Source organism: Geotrypetes seraphini, chromosome 3 (genome assembly GCF_902459505.1).
Source record: "Geotrypetes seraphini chromosome 3, aGeoSer1.1, whole genome shotgun sequence".
NCBI classification, from domain to species: Eukaryota; Metazoa; Chordata; class Amphibia; order Gymnophiona; family Dermophiidae; genus Geotrypetes; species Geotrypetes seraphini.
In genome coordinates, this window is record NC_047086.1 from 165,271,874 (window position 1) to 165,287,232 (window position 15,359).

At 43.6% G+C, this 15,359-nt stretch overlaps 1 protein-coding gene across 1 annotated transcript in view; it reads left to right on the forward strand.

Annotated features, from left to right (window-relative positions):
- The first annotated feature begins 2,183 nt into the window (after positions 1-2,183).
- The window catches only part of AKAP12 (A-kinase anchoring protein 12), a 301,152-nt gene continuing 287,976 nt past the window's right edge, over positions 2,184-15,359 (forward strand). Inside the window, exon 1 of the mRNA XM_033936501.1 lies at positions 2,184-2,447. Within this exon, the coding sequence (XP_033792392.1) occupies positions 2,337-2,447 (111 nt within the window). The 5' untranslated portion in view covers positions 2,184-2,336. The remainder of the gene's footprint in view (positions 2,448-15,359) is intronic.

The window sequence follows — 15,359 nt, forward strand, 5'->3', positions numbered from 1 at the left end:
AAGAGAGAAAGGGGTTTTGTTGTTCCTTGCTCTGTATATTTATATTTATAAAATGACAATTGTACAGAATATTGTTTCTTTTATACTTTAATAAAATATGTTCAATATAAGATCATAACTGAGGCTTGTGCGGATGGGATCAGATGGTTTGTGGGGACCGAGCTTGCGGAGACGAGGCGGAAATGTTGTTTTTTTAAATTTCAATTTAGTAGTTTGCCGTCCACAAAAATAATTCTTTTATTCTGCTGCCGGTCCACGGTGTAAAAAGGTTGAAAAACACTGGTCTAGTAGACCAAGGACTTGTGATTGGACCACAAGCTGGAATTGTTTTCTGTCGAAGAATTTTCGAACTTGTCTTAGATTTCTCATGACTGCAAATGATTTTTGTATTGAATCACACCAGGGACCTCAGAATGCCACCCAAATCAGCTTGTTTTGGCGTGGCAGCACTCCTCATTGGTTCACTTCAATTGTGGTGTGAATTATCCAAATTTTATCATTTTCTCATTATATATTGTTTTGTAATAAATTATTTATATTGTCTTTAAATATTTCTTAATGTTTCTTTAAATATTTCATAACGTTACTGATATACGAATCTTATCTTTAAGCTGAGTTGATTTAAAAACTTAGCTCAAAACATTGCTGCACCAATCCCCTCCAACGCGTTTCATTCTTCCTCAGGGTCGGGGATACTGGACATGCTGCAACGAATAAACTCCCATTAGTAAACTATAAACCCATCACAACCTTATGCAGACTAATGAAATATCATCTTACCAGAATATATTAAGCCCTTCGCTTGATCCTTTCCTGTAGCCGCAATGTAACAATATGGCCGCGGCGTTCACCCCGGTGTTAAAGAAGCTACCCTTGTGATCTCACAGTGTTAGTGATTGTTGTGATACATAAGTATTTAAACATCTCTATCATGTCTCCCCTCTCTCCCCTTTCCTCCGAAGTATACATACTGAGATCTTTAAGTATGTCCCCTTACGCCATCATAGACCATCACCATTTTAGTTGTCTTTCTCTGGTCTAGACCAACTCCATCTTGTTTATATCTTTTTGACAGTGCAGTCTCCGGAATTGTACACAACCCCCAAGAGAAAAATTATTTAAAATGAGATAATGCGCGATTTAGCACACAGGGTCAGGAAAAAAAAAAAATAGTGCAAAATGGATGAATTTGTGTGGAAGCCTGTTTTTGCATGCTAACAATACTTAATGCCCTTTAGTACATAAAAGGACCCCTTAAATGCCACTATAGATTTCAGTGGGGAAACAGGCCCCCCCCCCCCATATGTCAGTTTCTTTTTGGTTGCTTTGAAGGTTACATACTAATTATATAGGAGCCAACTTTTCAAAATGATTACCCTTTCCTGGATACAGTGAAGGATCAATATTGGGGCACAGAGCTGGCTTCTATCCTCTATATATACTTTACAGCAGTGGTCTCAAACTCGCGGCCCGCCAGGTACTATTTTGAGGCCTTCGGTATGTTTATCATAATCACAAAAGTAAAATAAAACAGTTTCTTCATCATGCGTCTCTTTAACTATAAATTACAATATATTAATATTAAGACACATTAATTATTTTTTCTGAGGCCCTCCAAGTACCTACAAATCCAAAATGTGGCCCTACAAAGGGTTTGAGTTTGAGACCGACGACCACTGCTCTACAAGATGAGGCCTCCTTTCAGCAAAATAAAGGATGCCTTCTCTTCCTGCAATGCTGATCTGACCCTGGCTTAGGAGACAAAAAAATATCTAAGCAGAGTCTACAAGCCTATTACAAAAGTAGCAGAAGGCTGACTCCCATGTTGCTTGTTTATAAACTCAAGGTCAGACACCCAGAAACCGCCTCTGCTTGCATGAATAATTCATTCCGAGGTTAAAGGAATCCAGTGAAATACCCATCCCAAATTAATTTTTGCCCTCTATTTTGGGACTTTTGTTGTGTGTGTATGCCTTGCCCACAATCTGAGATGTACTGTATCTTCAGATAAGGTGGATTCATATATCCTGGAAAATTAGAGGTCCTTTCTCTCCCCTTCTTATCTGTCCAGTTTGGATGCTGCAAGGCGTGGCCGAGGCAGTGCACATGTGATGGAGCAAGACAGAAAAAGAAAAGGAGAGGGGGGCGGGGGAGGTGATGCGTGCTTGAAAGGAGAGAGACAGAGTTTGCAGAAAGCTGGTGGCGTGTGTAGGCAATCCGTGCTGCTCCTGGGAGAAGGCTGGTTTCCTGCTGCGGGATCCAAGTCCTGGTCCTTGTTGCCCCCCCCCCCCCGAGCGAGCGCAGTTTTAAAGAAAGAGGGAGAAAATACCGGAGACATGGGAATAGGGAGCTCTGCAGAGCAGGCTGAAAGCCAAGCCAAAGGCGAGGAGGTGAATGCTGAGCCAGAGCCGCAGAGCCAAGAGGAGCAACGAGCAGGTGATGCTAAGGTAAAAAACCCCGACTGCACCCGCGCCTGGGACTAAAGATACTGGCAATAGAACTGAGCTTAAGAGCGGTTTAAGTAGGGAATTAACGAGAGGAAGTTGTTCAGGAAAAGAAAAAAAAAACAACCAAAACGTCTTCCTGCAGAATATTCCCTTTGATGGATGGTTTTTGTCTCAAAGAGAAAGTTTCTCGGCTTGTTTTTCCTCGTCTCCTAGGAAACTTTACGGATCTTTTATAAACGGGTTTATTTATTACTAAACTAGCAAAGTGCTGGTGACAGAGACTGACTTGGGAGGCAGAAGCAAAAAAAAAAGGTTTGGTTTTTTTTTGTAGACATCATTTGTGGTACTTTAGTAACATTCATGCATTTCTGCAAAAAAAAAAAAAAAAAAAAGAACCTGTTCAAAGCCGTCTGGGCAGGGCACTTGGTCCGCAGTAATAAAATCTGCCGTGCCCTGGTTCTCTCAGAGCCCGGGGCGCTTTGGGTTTTGTCACGGCGAAGCTCAAATGATTATAAATCTTCCCAAGTGTGACAGACGCAGGAGCCCCGGAGGTCGCTCTGTCTTTGCTCGGCCACGGCCGGGGCTTCTTGTCCGGCCGCCAGTTCCGGGACGGGCTTTTAGCAAGATCTGATTTTTTTTTTTTTTTCTTCTCTTGATCATGCAGCACAGTCGCATCAATCACGTGCACAGACAAGGTTGGAGCTGGGAAAGTGAAGGGGTGGGGGGGTGATCGTAGGGAGGGGGAGGGCTGTTGGTAGCATAGAGAAGGGCTATTTTGTTGTGCTGTCTCCGATTTGATCTGCGATGCAAGGTGAAATGTTAGGAGCAGGTGGCTCTTGCGTTTGGTCCCCCTCCCCCTCCCTAGCCGTCTCCCCTGGTACCGGCACAGCCTTTCTTTTTTTTTCTTTATGTTCTTTTTACAAGTTGATAAAACCTAACTTGAAAAGAAATATCACAACTGAAAAAAAAAAAAGAAACCAAAAATCGAACTATAAATTAATTCCACATTAGTAACTAAACCTAAAGTCCACACATGAGGAGAGAGAATCAATGGCATCCAAGGGAAGTTGGATGCCAGGAAATAATCTGAATTAATTCAAATTACAGAGTGCAGTTGAAGGCCATTAATTAATGGCCTGGTTAGGTGACTCCATGGAAGTCTCTGGAATTCTTTCAGTTGCTTTACCCTCAAGGAAACAGTTCAATTGATAAGGTTCATAAAAATATATATCTGTTACTCTGATATGTAATGCCTTTCTTGTAGATGCGAACACATGGATACGCCTGCACTGGCAAGGCATTGCTGGTCGGGCAGTAGTGAGCCCCCCAGTTCTTATTTCCCGCATCTCCCTCAGCCTTTATAATGCTTTCATCTTCGGGGTGTATGAGAAAAAAAAAAAAAATACCTCTGGCCCTTAACTCCTAAAGCACCCTCCAAGGGTGTCTGACCATCAGAATACAGCAATACATGACACAGTGACTTTATTTTTCTGGCTTTTAGTACATTGTGATATTTAAATGTGATAAACACTGTAATAAATTAAAACCATTTTAACTCTTGGAAGTCCAGGATCTGGTTCCACACTTTTATTTTTTATTTTTTTAACTTCTGCGCCTACATTTCCCACATTGGGATATGAAATTATCACCAGCACCAGAGATGGGAGGGCCTGTTTCTGAGAGAAAGGGTAAGGTGTATTCAGTGCAAAGTGCAACAGTGGTATACAGTTCCTAAAGATGCTTTCATTGATGGGTGTTGACAGAGAATCACAAAACAGAGCAGGATTAATTCCCCCCCCCCCCCCACACACACACAATATCTAGATGAACACACACAAATTTTATTGTAGGACCAATGCTTGATCGTAGTAGATTCGAAACGATTCTCCAATGTGGATGGCTGGCAGTAGAGGATGTAGGGTGTTGTCAGGGAGCAGAGGACTATGGGAATGCTGACTCAGCACAGCTGTGATATGGCGTCAGCCTGATCTAATGGATGCTGAGAATTTTAAAGTTCAAGTAGAAGCACTTAAGCAGAAATAGTATCTGGCAAATGGGTGTTTTTTTCTTTCTGAGCTTGCATCTTTTATAGGGGTGGACGAGTCAATAATATGTGAGATTCCCTGGGCTCTTATATGTCCTGTTTCTCTTGAATAGCTTGTAAGGTGGGTGTGAGCAGGAATTGTCTTATGTGTATGTGTACAGTGCTGACGAGTCCATCTAGTAGTGATGCTGTAGAAATGATAAGCGGTAGTAGCAGGGGGAAGGTTTTAAATACAGCTGCCGCCAAACCAGGTATTAGGGGCTTGCCCCACCCAACCTCTCTGCAGCTGAAAATCTTCCCGATCACTGAAAATAGTGAATTTAGTCAGTCTGACACAGTGGTCTCAAACTGAAACCCTTTGCAGGGCCACATTTTGGATTTGTAGGTACTTGGAGGGCCTCAGAAAAAAATAGTTTATGTCTCATTAAAGAAATGACAATTTTGCATGAGGTAAAACTCTTTATAGTTTATAAATCCTTCCTTTTGGCTAAGCCTTAATAATAATATTGTAATTTATAGCTAAAGAGAGATATGATCAAGAAACTGTTTTATTTTACTTTTGTGATTATGATAAACATACCGAGGGCCTCAAAATAGTACCTGGTGGGCCGCATGTGGCCCCCGGGCCGCGAGTTTGAGACCACTGGTCAGACACAATGTGATTGATCCAGTTGGACTTTTCTTCTGAAAAAAAAAATTAACAAGTAAATGTGAACTGAACACCTCCAAAAGGTGAAAAAAAACAACTATTGCAGCTGATTATTGCCAGACAGTCCACTTCTGAGTGGCTTAGACCAGTGGTCCCCAACTCTGTCCTGGAGGACTACCAGGCCAATTGGGTTTTCAGGCTAGCCCTAATGAATATGCATGAGAGAGATTTGCATATAATGGACGTGACAGGCATGCAAATCTGCTTCATGCATATTCATTAGGGCTAGCCTGAAAACCCTCCAGGACAGGGTTGGGGGCCACTGGCTTAGACTTTCTGCACTGTAGAGTCCTCGGTGTTTCAAAGAGAAAGCTACTTGTATAAGTTATGTTGTAAAAGTTGAAGAGTAGTTGTAGCTCTGCAGCATATTTGAAATATTAGAAGAAATTGAGGGGAGGTGGTGACGCAGGCTGCCAGCTGAAGGAGGCTGTGTCGTGAAGGGCTACTCCGGTCCAGGTTTTCTCAGGCGTGCTGCTTGCCAGATCTGGTTTGCAGGAAAACCCCAATATATGAATTAACCGAAGTCATACAGACATAGCTCAGGAATGGTTAACGTGGTTATCCTGAAACCCGAGTGTGGAGAAACCTATAGTCAGACTCAAGTAATCATGTGTTTTTCTGCCTTCTATACTTGTGATTCTTGTTTCTGACATCTGAGAGGGGAAGAAATCCATGTGGGCTACCAGTGAGAAAAGTTATTGTACTGTTAACCTGGGATATTAGTAACTAGGCCTCATTATATAAGTAGGGTTACCATCAGTGTTCCCTCTAAGCGGGCGGGTGTTGTGAGCAAACTTTTTTCACCGTGAGCCAAAAATATCGGGCGCCAGCAAGTTATGAGCCAACTCGCCCGATTCTCCTCTCGCCGCCCTGCCATCTGCCGTACGCCTCTTCCGATCGTGCGCTGTGACGAGAAACGTGTGCGCTGCGATGTAATATTTTGTGCGCCAGCGCACGCCAGCGCAGCTTAGCGGGAACACTGGTTCAAATGGTTTTATTATTTCCCCAAATTTATTTTTGTTATACGCATTGAAAATATTTGATATTGCGTTTAAATCAAAATCTCAATAAACTTGAAACGAGTGCCCGTGAGATGTGGGAGGGTTAAATACTCAAAACTTAGAAGTTTATGCTACGCCAGCTTTCTGGTATCTATTACATACAGTGGCGTACCTAGCATATGTAACATCCGGGGCCCATCATTTTTTGGCACCCCCCCCCCCATCTGTAAGAAAAACATGATTTTTAGTAACAAACCACACGTCACACATGAGTACCTAGGAAAAAGGCAGCATCTTACATATTGCAGTGAGCAGTACATCAATACACCCATTGTAAAACTAAACAAGCCAGACCAGCACAGATCAATCCTACACCGTCAATCCTACAGAAAACCATGTCTTTCGAACACACAGAACACAGAAAACACCTTCGCCTAGTAAGGAATATGTAATCACAAACTAACCCCTCCCTCTTTTACAAAACTGTAGTGTGGATTTTAGCTACGGAGGTAACAGCTCTGATGCTCATAAAATCTGAGCATCAGAGCTGCTACCACCAAGGCTGGTGCTAAAAACGCTTCACAGTTTTGTAAAAGGGGGGATAAAATAAAAATACATAGACAAAGGTTAATTGAACCAGCAAGAAGCTGGACTCTGCATACAATGCTTCACAGAAACAGTGACACATGTCTCCTAAAGCATAAATAAATAGAAATTTTTTTCTACCTTTGTCTTCTGTGGTTTCTCCTTTCCTCATCTTCTTGTAACTCTCTTCCTTCCATCCACTGTCTGCCGTCTCTCTTCCCCTATATGGCATCTTCTCTCCTTCTATGCCCTTCCAGAAACTGTATGCCTCCCCCTTCCATCTCTCCTTTCACCCATTGGTCTGGCATCTCTCCTCGCCTTCCCTCTCCCACACCTCTCCTCATAGTCTGGTATCTCCCCTTCCCTGATTCTCTGGCATCTCTCTCCTTTCCTTTTCTTCCATCTTTCGCTCCCCCTCCATGCTCTCACATCTCCCCCTTCCTTTTCCCTTAGACTGGCATACCTTCCTCCTACGCTCCAAGCCCTGGCATCTCCTTTAATTCCCTCCCTCATCTTCCTTCTCCCTCCAGCTGGGTACCGCAACACTCTTCCCTGCAGCTCTGCACTTCCCCACAATTGCCATGCTTCGGTTCCTCTTCTTCCTTCCTTCCTCCCCCCCCCCCGCGGGACCCTGCGGCACCATCAACTCTTACTCCCTCTAATGTCGCCCTGCAGCTCCAGACTTCCTCGCACCTTCTCCCCTCCCCCTTTGGATCGCTATTATTTTAAATGTTATAGCCGCGGAGCTGTATCCATCAGTGGAGATGTCTAACCTCGGCCTGCCCGGAACTCTTACTGCAGCAGACGCCCGTCTAGGCAGGAACAGGAAGTCACTGTTGCAGTAAGAGTTCCGGGGCAGGCCGAGGTTAGACATCTCCACTGATGGATACAGCTCCGCGGCTATAACATTTAAAATAATAGCGATCCAAAGGGGGAGGGGAGAAGGTGCGAGGAAGTCTGGAGCTGCAGGGCCGACATTAGAGGGAGTAAGAGTTGATGGTGCCGCAGGGTCCCGCGGGGGGGGGGGGGGGAAGGAAGGAAGGAAAAAGAGGAACCGAAGCATGGCAATTGTGGGGAAGTGCAATCCCCCCAATGCGTCCCCTTACCTTACCGACGCGTGTGTGCGCTGTGAAGAGAAACTTTGCGCTGCGATGTAATATTTTGTGCGCGAGCGCAGGCCAACGCAGCTTAGCGGGAACACTGGTTACCATATGGCTCTAGAAAAAGGAGGATAGACGTAGTAGGGGAGTGATGTATTAGGAAGGGGGGTGGTCCATCCAGGTGCCACTTGATGGGGGTGGCTGGCACCCATCCTCCTCTCTGTGCCCCCGCATTACCATGCATGCGTGCCACTTCCCTTCCCCCGTACTTCGTTAACGTTCCCAGCGCGAGCAGCAACCCCAACCTGCTGTTCATGCCAGCGTCGGCTCTTCTTCTGACATCACTTCCTGGACTTGCGCCTAGGAAGTGATGTCCGAGGGAGAGCTGATGCTGGCGTGAGCAGCAAGTTGGTGGTGTTGCTTGCGCCAGGAACGTTAACGAGGTGCAGGGGAAGAGAAGGAGCGCACTTGCATGGCAGGAGTAAACAGGGAAGGAGCGAGTGGGGGGACAGAGAAGAGGGTGGGGGAGGTGCACCACCACCCTGGCTGCCTCTCACCATTTCTACGCCACTGATTGAGACATCCGGATTTTACTTTCATTGTTTTCAGTGAAAGTAAAATCCAGATGTCTCAATCTGCCTTTTTCTGGAGCCATATGGCAACCCTAATTTTATTTTATTTATTTACTAGCTGATTACCCGGCGTTGCCCAGATATTTATTTATCCCAAAATGTCCAACCCCCTACATGTCCCACCCCACTATGTCCCACATGTACCACCCCCCACGTTACCCCCCCACATGTCCCATATGCCCCACCCCATGTCCCAACCCCCTACCCTCCACATGTCCCAAAGGAATGTCCCTCTCTATGGGGCTGAACTTAGACTTAAACGGCATCGGGAGTGTCGGTATTCATCTCTGCGAGCCCGAAAACTATGGGTTGGACATTAATATCTGTCGCTTTTGATAATTTTAACATATCCCCCCTTCCCACCCCCACAGTGTTTGTCCTCAGATAGTAAGTAATGTGTATGTCAAGTTTGGTTGAAATCTGTCCATGCATTGAAGAGTTATGCTGGAACATACATACATACACACACACACATATATTCAAATTATAATGTGAAATATTTGACAAAATGAATACAATACAACTAACGCAAAACTTGATTATAAACAACATTTTTAGTTTCACCTCCAGGAGCAAGAACATATAAATTCTTGGGTGAACCCACCCTTGAGCAAGCAACATAGAGTTGTGGGCTGCAAGACCCCCAGAACATATCACCCCAGGTAGTGAGGGATCTGCATACCAAGTTTCGTTCAAATCGGGCAAGCCGTTTTTGCGTTGGCAGCTTTTTACATTTTTTCCATTGACATGAATGGGTGAAATCTGATTTTGTTTGTAGCTCCGCCCACGTGTGCAGGTGGGCCGCGAGACCCCCAGAACATATCATCCCAGGTAGTGAGGGATCTGCATACCAAGTTTCATTTAAATCGGTCAAGCCGTTTTTGCGTGATCGCGGCACATACACACACACATACATACACACATACCTCCGATTTTATATATAGATTCATTCAATTTTCTATACTGTTCTTCCAGGAGGGCTCAGAATGGTTTATATGCATTTATTCAGGTATTCAAGCAGTTTTCCCTCTCTGTCCCGGCTCACAATCTATCTAACATACCTGGGGCAATGGGGGGATTAAGTGATTTGCCCAGGGTCACAAGGAACAGTGGGGGGTTTGAACTGAGGCTTTAGCTTTAACCGGTTCATAGTCAGTCGTGCGTGAGACACCAGCGCGCCAACAATTGAGGGCAGACAATTCAGCGCAAGACACCAGTGCGCCACGGGAAAACTTAGTTTTAAAGAGCTCCGAAGCGGGATGTGAGGGGGGAACCCCCTCACACTATACTGCATAGTGTTCGCACTGCTGTGTGTGTGGGGGGGGGGTTTGAGGGGTTGGAACCCTCCATTATAGAGAAAATGGAACTTTTTTCGATTTTGGGGGGGAAAGTTCCATTTTCTCTATAATTCCCCACACACCCCCAACGGCAACGCGAACAGTATGCAGGAACCACACCCCCTATCAGAGCTCTTTAAAACTAAGTTTTCCCACGGCGGACTTGTGTCTTGCGTCAAATTGTCAGCGCTCGATTGTCGGCGTGCTGGTGTCTGGCGCGCGATTGTCCCGTCACCACTTTAACCACTGCACCACACTCTCCCCCATCGGACCTGTGTTAAAATAGCATGAGTTAAAGAATATTTTTAATTTATAACATTTTATTGAAGGAATCAAATAAATATACAATAATATAATACAAAGAGATATTCATTAGAATTAGATTCACAATAATAATATTTGCATACATATTTCTATCATTCCTCCAAAATATATTTCCATATGACCTAATCCATTCCTTTCTATACCCTCCTTGATCCCTTCCCCCCTCATTCTTTTTATTTCAATTTATAACATTATATTGAAAGAATTAAGCAAATAAACAATTTAAATTTCCATACATATTGCTATCATCCCCCCCCCCCCGGAATATTTTTAAATTTAAATCTATTTGTTCCAAAGAAGATAACACTAAATAGGATCTATACAAACAAAGAAAAAGGGATTACGGTAATATACCAAATACAAATAAAACAGAGTGAGGCGCATAATCAAAACAAATATCTAAGTCCGATTCAGACGCATGGCTCTAGACACCCAAAGTCAGCAGTGGGAAAATGTCCATTTTCAAAAAAATACGTCCAGAATATATATATATTTTTTTTCAAAAATCGTCTGTCCGGACATCCAGACTATTGTTCGTCCAGATCACCAGTATGTCTATCTTTATACCACATTTTCAACCAAAATTTCATCCAAGTCCCAAACGCCCAGAACAAGGCCATTTGGATGTGGGAGGAGCCAATCATGTAATGGACTGGTCACCCAGACATGGCAACAGAGCAGTGAGGCACCTTAGAAGGCACTGCTGTGAACTTCACAAAAAGGGTGCCAGATAAACATCTCACCAGAACTCCCTTATAGGTTATGGTGAGACCCCCAAAACCCACTATTCCCACCTTCCAACCCCAATAGCCCTTATGGCTGCAGGTGGCACCTATATTTATTTATTTATTCAATTATTTAGCCCGTCCTCCCAAAAGAGCCCAACGGGTTACAAAGTACATCCACAATATAATCGAGACAGGACACAGATGACATAATTTGCGTAATTTACAATATAAACATGACAATAAAACATATACACTAAGTAGCATCTGGTGAGATGAGGTGGCGTAGATGCATTAACTTTAAATGGCATTTCTGGGAGCATGTCCTTAAGGCGCTGAGTTTATAAAGAGGAAGATTTTCACGATTTTCCTGAAGCTCCAAAGTCCATCTAGTGTTCTAACAGATGGGGGGGATGGTGTGTCATAGTCTGGGTATGAAATGTGAGTAAGAGCGTTTGCGGGCTGTTTCAGTTTTGAGGGAGCGGCCGGGAAGAATGGTTAGTCCCTTTTCTCCTTGGGACTTCAGTGGGTGCATTGGGAAGTAGATTTGTAGTTTAGTTTTCATGCAGTGCGGAATCGTTTCATGGAAGGTTTTGAAAGCGAGGACCCAGGGCTTTGAAGGCGCAGCGCTTTGGAATGGGCTGCCAGTGCATGGACGCTAATGCGGGGGGTAACGTGGTCGCGGATGCCTAGGTTTTTCAGGAGGCGGATTGCAGCATTTTGCACTCCTTTGGAGGTGGGAGAGAGTTTTGGTAGGCAGGCCCACTAGTAGTGTGTTGCAATAGTCTATGCGAGATAGTACGAAAGCGTACAGTTGTTGGGCAAATTCGTGTTCTGAGAAGAATGCACGTATGGTTTTTAGCCCACTCCCCAGGCTTATTTAAGACACTTGTGTGCACCTCTACTAGGCTTTCCTAAACCAGGTGCTGATGTTCTGGAGACAGGTATGTACATTTTTATTCCAATCTTTGTGGGTATGTGAGGAGGTCAATGAACACTGAGGAAGTGTGTGTGCAGCTGTACTCACTCGAGGAACGCAGACAGAGGGGAGACATGATCGAGACGTTCAAATATGTCACAGGCCGTATCAAGGTGGAAGAGGATCTCTTTTTCCTTAAAGGACCCACGGCAACAAGAGGGCATCCGTTGAAAATCAGGGGTGGGAAATTTCATGGCGACACCAGAAAATATTTCTTCACCGAAAGGGTGGTTGATCGCTGGAATAATCTTCCACAACAGGTAATTGAGGCCACCAGCGTGCCAGATTTTAAGAAAAGATGGGATTGACATGTGGGATCTCTTCATGGAGGTAGTTAGGGGGTGGGCCATTAGTGTGGGCAGACTAGATGGGCCGTGGCCCTTTTCTGCCTTCATGTTCTATGTTTCTATGTTATGTTTTTCTATGTCTTTACTTTGTGTCTGCAGTGGTTATCTGGTCACTTTGGATATTTTTTTGGCACTTATACCTGTTTTTACATCGCCTAACTCACGATGTTTAAATTTCGTCCAGGAAGACTAGTAAACATTTGATTAGCCCTGCAGGACGACTAAGTCTAGGTTGGCCTACATCCCGCCCTAACCACTCCTCCAGATACGCCCCTTTTAGCTATACCTGCTGAAATTTGGGGTAAATTTTGGTGTGAATGTTGGGCATACAGCCCCAGTATTCCATAACACTGTACCTATATTTTAAAGAAATGACCCAGCCCGCCCATGACCACGTCCTCCTTGAGTCTGCACACATGTTTCAAGCTTATGAAGTATTTGATAACCTGCCTATCATTACATCTAGGCGGTTTCCATAAGAATAAAAATTATTACCAACATGGGGGAGGGGGGAATCATATTAGGACATATAATCAGTAGGACTAATTAAATAGAGACACAAAAGGGAGGAGAAAGAATAAATACAATATTAAAATAAAAGAAAAAAGTAAAATGGGCTTACACAGTAGGGGGGGAGGGGGAAAAGTACTGCACTACCTAGAAATAGAGACTCCTTGGGAGTGCAGTGTTATATAATAGTGCATAGGCAGATGCATACATAAGTCCAAATTAGCGCCAGTAAAGACCAAATATTGATTGGTTTGTTTGTTTGTTTTTTAAATTTTTATTATTTTATTTAGTTACAATAGTGTAATACATTTAGATTGAAAATAACAAAATATAACAAAGAATACACTATCTCAAACAATAATATTATAGAATCATAGCTATACCCAATCCCTTTCCAACAATTGTTAATATTGACAATATTAAATATCTTTAATATGAAGAATTAATATCTATATTTTCATTACCTTTCCCTACCCTACCCCCATCCCATCCCAGATGTGTAATGAAAAAACTCAGAAGGGAACATATTATCTTTTAATGTGAAACAGCAAATAAAGCCAATGGACTTCATATTTTGTTAAATAAAACACTAAACCCTGAACATTCTGCGTTAATTCTCTCATATTTATATGTATTACATACATTTGTCCACCAAAATCTATAATTTAACCTGTCATGATTTTTCCAGTTTGTTGTGATCATTTGAACCGCAATTCCAGTTAAAATCAAGAAAAGACGGCTTTTAAATTTATCAAGGGGAGGTTTGACATGTAAAATAGTACCACAGATTATTGCTTCATATGTTAATGGAATATCTGATTCTAAGACTATATTTATTTGTCCCCAGATTGACTTCCAAAAACCAAATATCAGCGGACAAAAAAATAACAGATGATCTAAAGTCCCTATGTCAGTATGACAGTGCCAGCATCTATTTGATCTAGAACTATCTAATTTTTGCAACCGAACTGGGGTCCAAAAAATTGTATGCAATAAAAATAACCATGTTTGTCTCATAGATGCTGACGCCGTACATTTTAACCTTCATTTCCAAATTCGTGGCCAACGAGATACAGAAATATACTGCTTAATCTCGATGCTCCAAATATTGATTGTTAGTGTCTAATAAACTAATTAGTTAGGTGCTATTGACTCATGCTAGACTCCTAGCGACTTGATGAATTACAGATCTAAAAAAATCGGTTTTGTGCTAGTCCGATAAGGTCCTTCAGCGTCATCCCCCTGGCTGTTTTCAACATGTCCAGCCATCTAATTGCAGGTTGCCCTCTTCGCCTGGTTCCTTCGATATGCCCAAACATAGTATCCTTCTCCTTTTATCCAGACGTAAGAACATAAGAAGTTGCCACCACTGGGTCAGACCATTGGTCCATCGCGCCCAGCGGTCCGTTCCTGCAGCGGCCCGTCAGGTCTATGACCTGTAATGTGGTTCCTGTCCATTTCTGTAACCTACCTCTTCTTTTTATCTGTAACCCTCAATCCCCTTATCTTTTAGGAACTTGTCTAAACCTTCCTTGAAACCCTGCAATGTGCTCTGGGCTATCACAAGCGCGTTCCATGTGTCCACCACCCTCTGGGTAAAAAAGAACCTCCTAGCATTTGTTCTAAACCTGTCCCCTCTCAATTTCTCCGAGTGACCCCTTGTGTTAGTATCCTTCTCCTTTTATCCAGACGTAAGAACATAAGAAGTTGCCACCACTGGGTCAGACCATTGGTCCATCGCGCCCAGCGGTCCGTTCCTGCAGCGGCCCATCAGGTCTATGACCTGTAATGTGGTTCCTGTCCATTTCTGTAACCTACCTCTTCTTTTTATCTGTAACCCTCAATCCCCTTATCTTTTAGGAACTTGTCTAAACCTTCCTTGAAATCCTGCAATGTGCTCTGGGCTATCACAAGCGCGTTCCATGTGTCCACCACCCTCTGGGTAAAAAAGAACCTCCTAGCATTTGTTCTAAACCTGTCCCCTCTCAATTTCTCCGAGTGACCCCTTGTGTTAGTGGTTCCCCACAGTCTGAAAAATCTGTCCCTGTCCACTTTCTCTATGCCCCTCAGGATTTTGAAGATTTCTATCATGTCTCCTCTAAGTCTCCGCTTTTCCAGGGAGAAGAGCCCCAGCATCTTCAACCTGTCAGCATACAAAAAGTTTTCCATACCTTTTATCATTTTAGTTGCTCTCCTCTGGACCCCCTCAAGTACTGCCAAGTCCTTCTTGAGGTATGGCGACAAGTACTGGACACAGTACTCCAGATGTGGGCGCACCATTGCACGATACAGCGGCATGATGACTTCCTTCGTCCTGGTCGTGATACCCTTTTTAATGATACCCAACATTCTGTTCGTTTTCTTTGAGGCCGTTGCGCACTGAGTTGATGCTTTCAATGTTGTGTCCACCATCACCCCCAGGTCTCTTTCAAGGTTGCTTAGGGTTTTTTTTTTAATCGCCGGCTGCTATGGTAAAAGCTCCAATGCTCATAGGAATTCTATGCGCGTCAGAACTTTTACCACAGCGGCCAAAAAACCCTAACATGATTTGATAAAAGGGGGCCTAATTTACATGTCCATCTGCCCTGCATGCTTAAATTTGGGTGACCTATTTAGAAT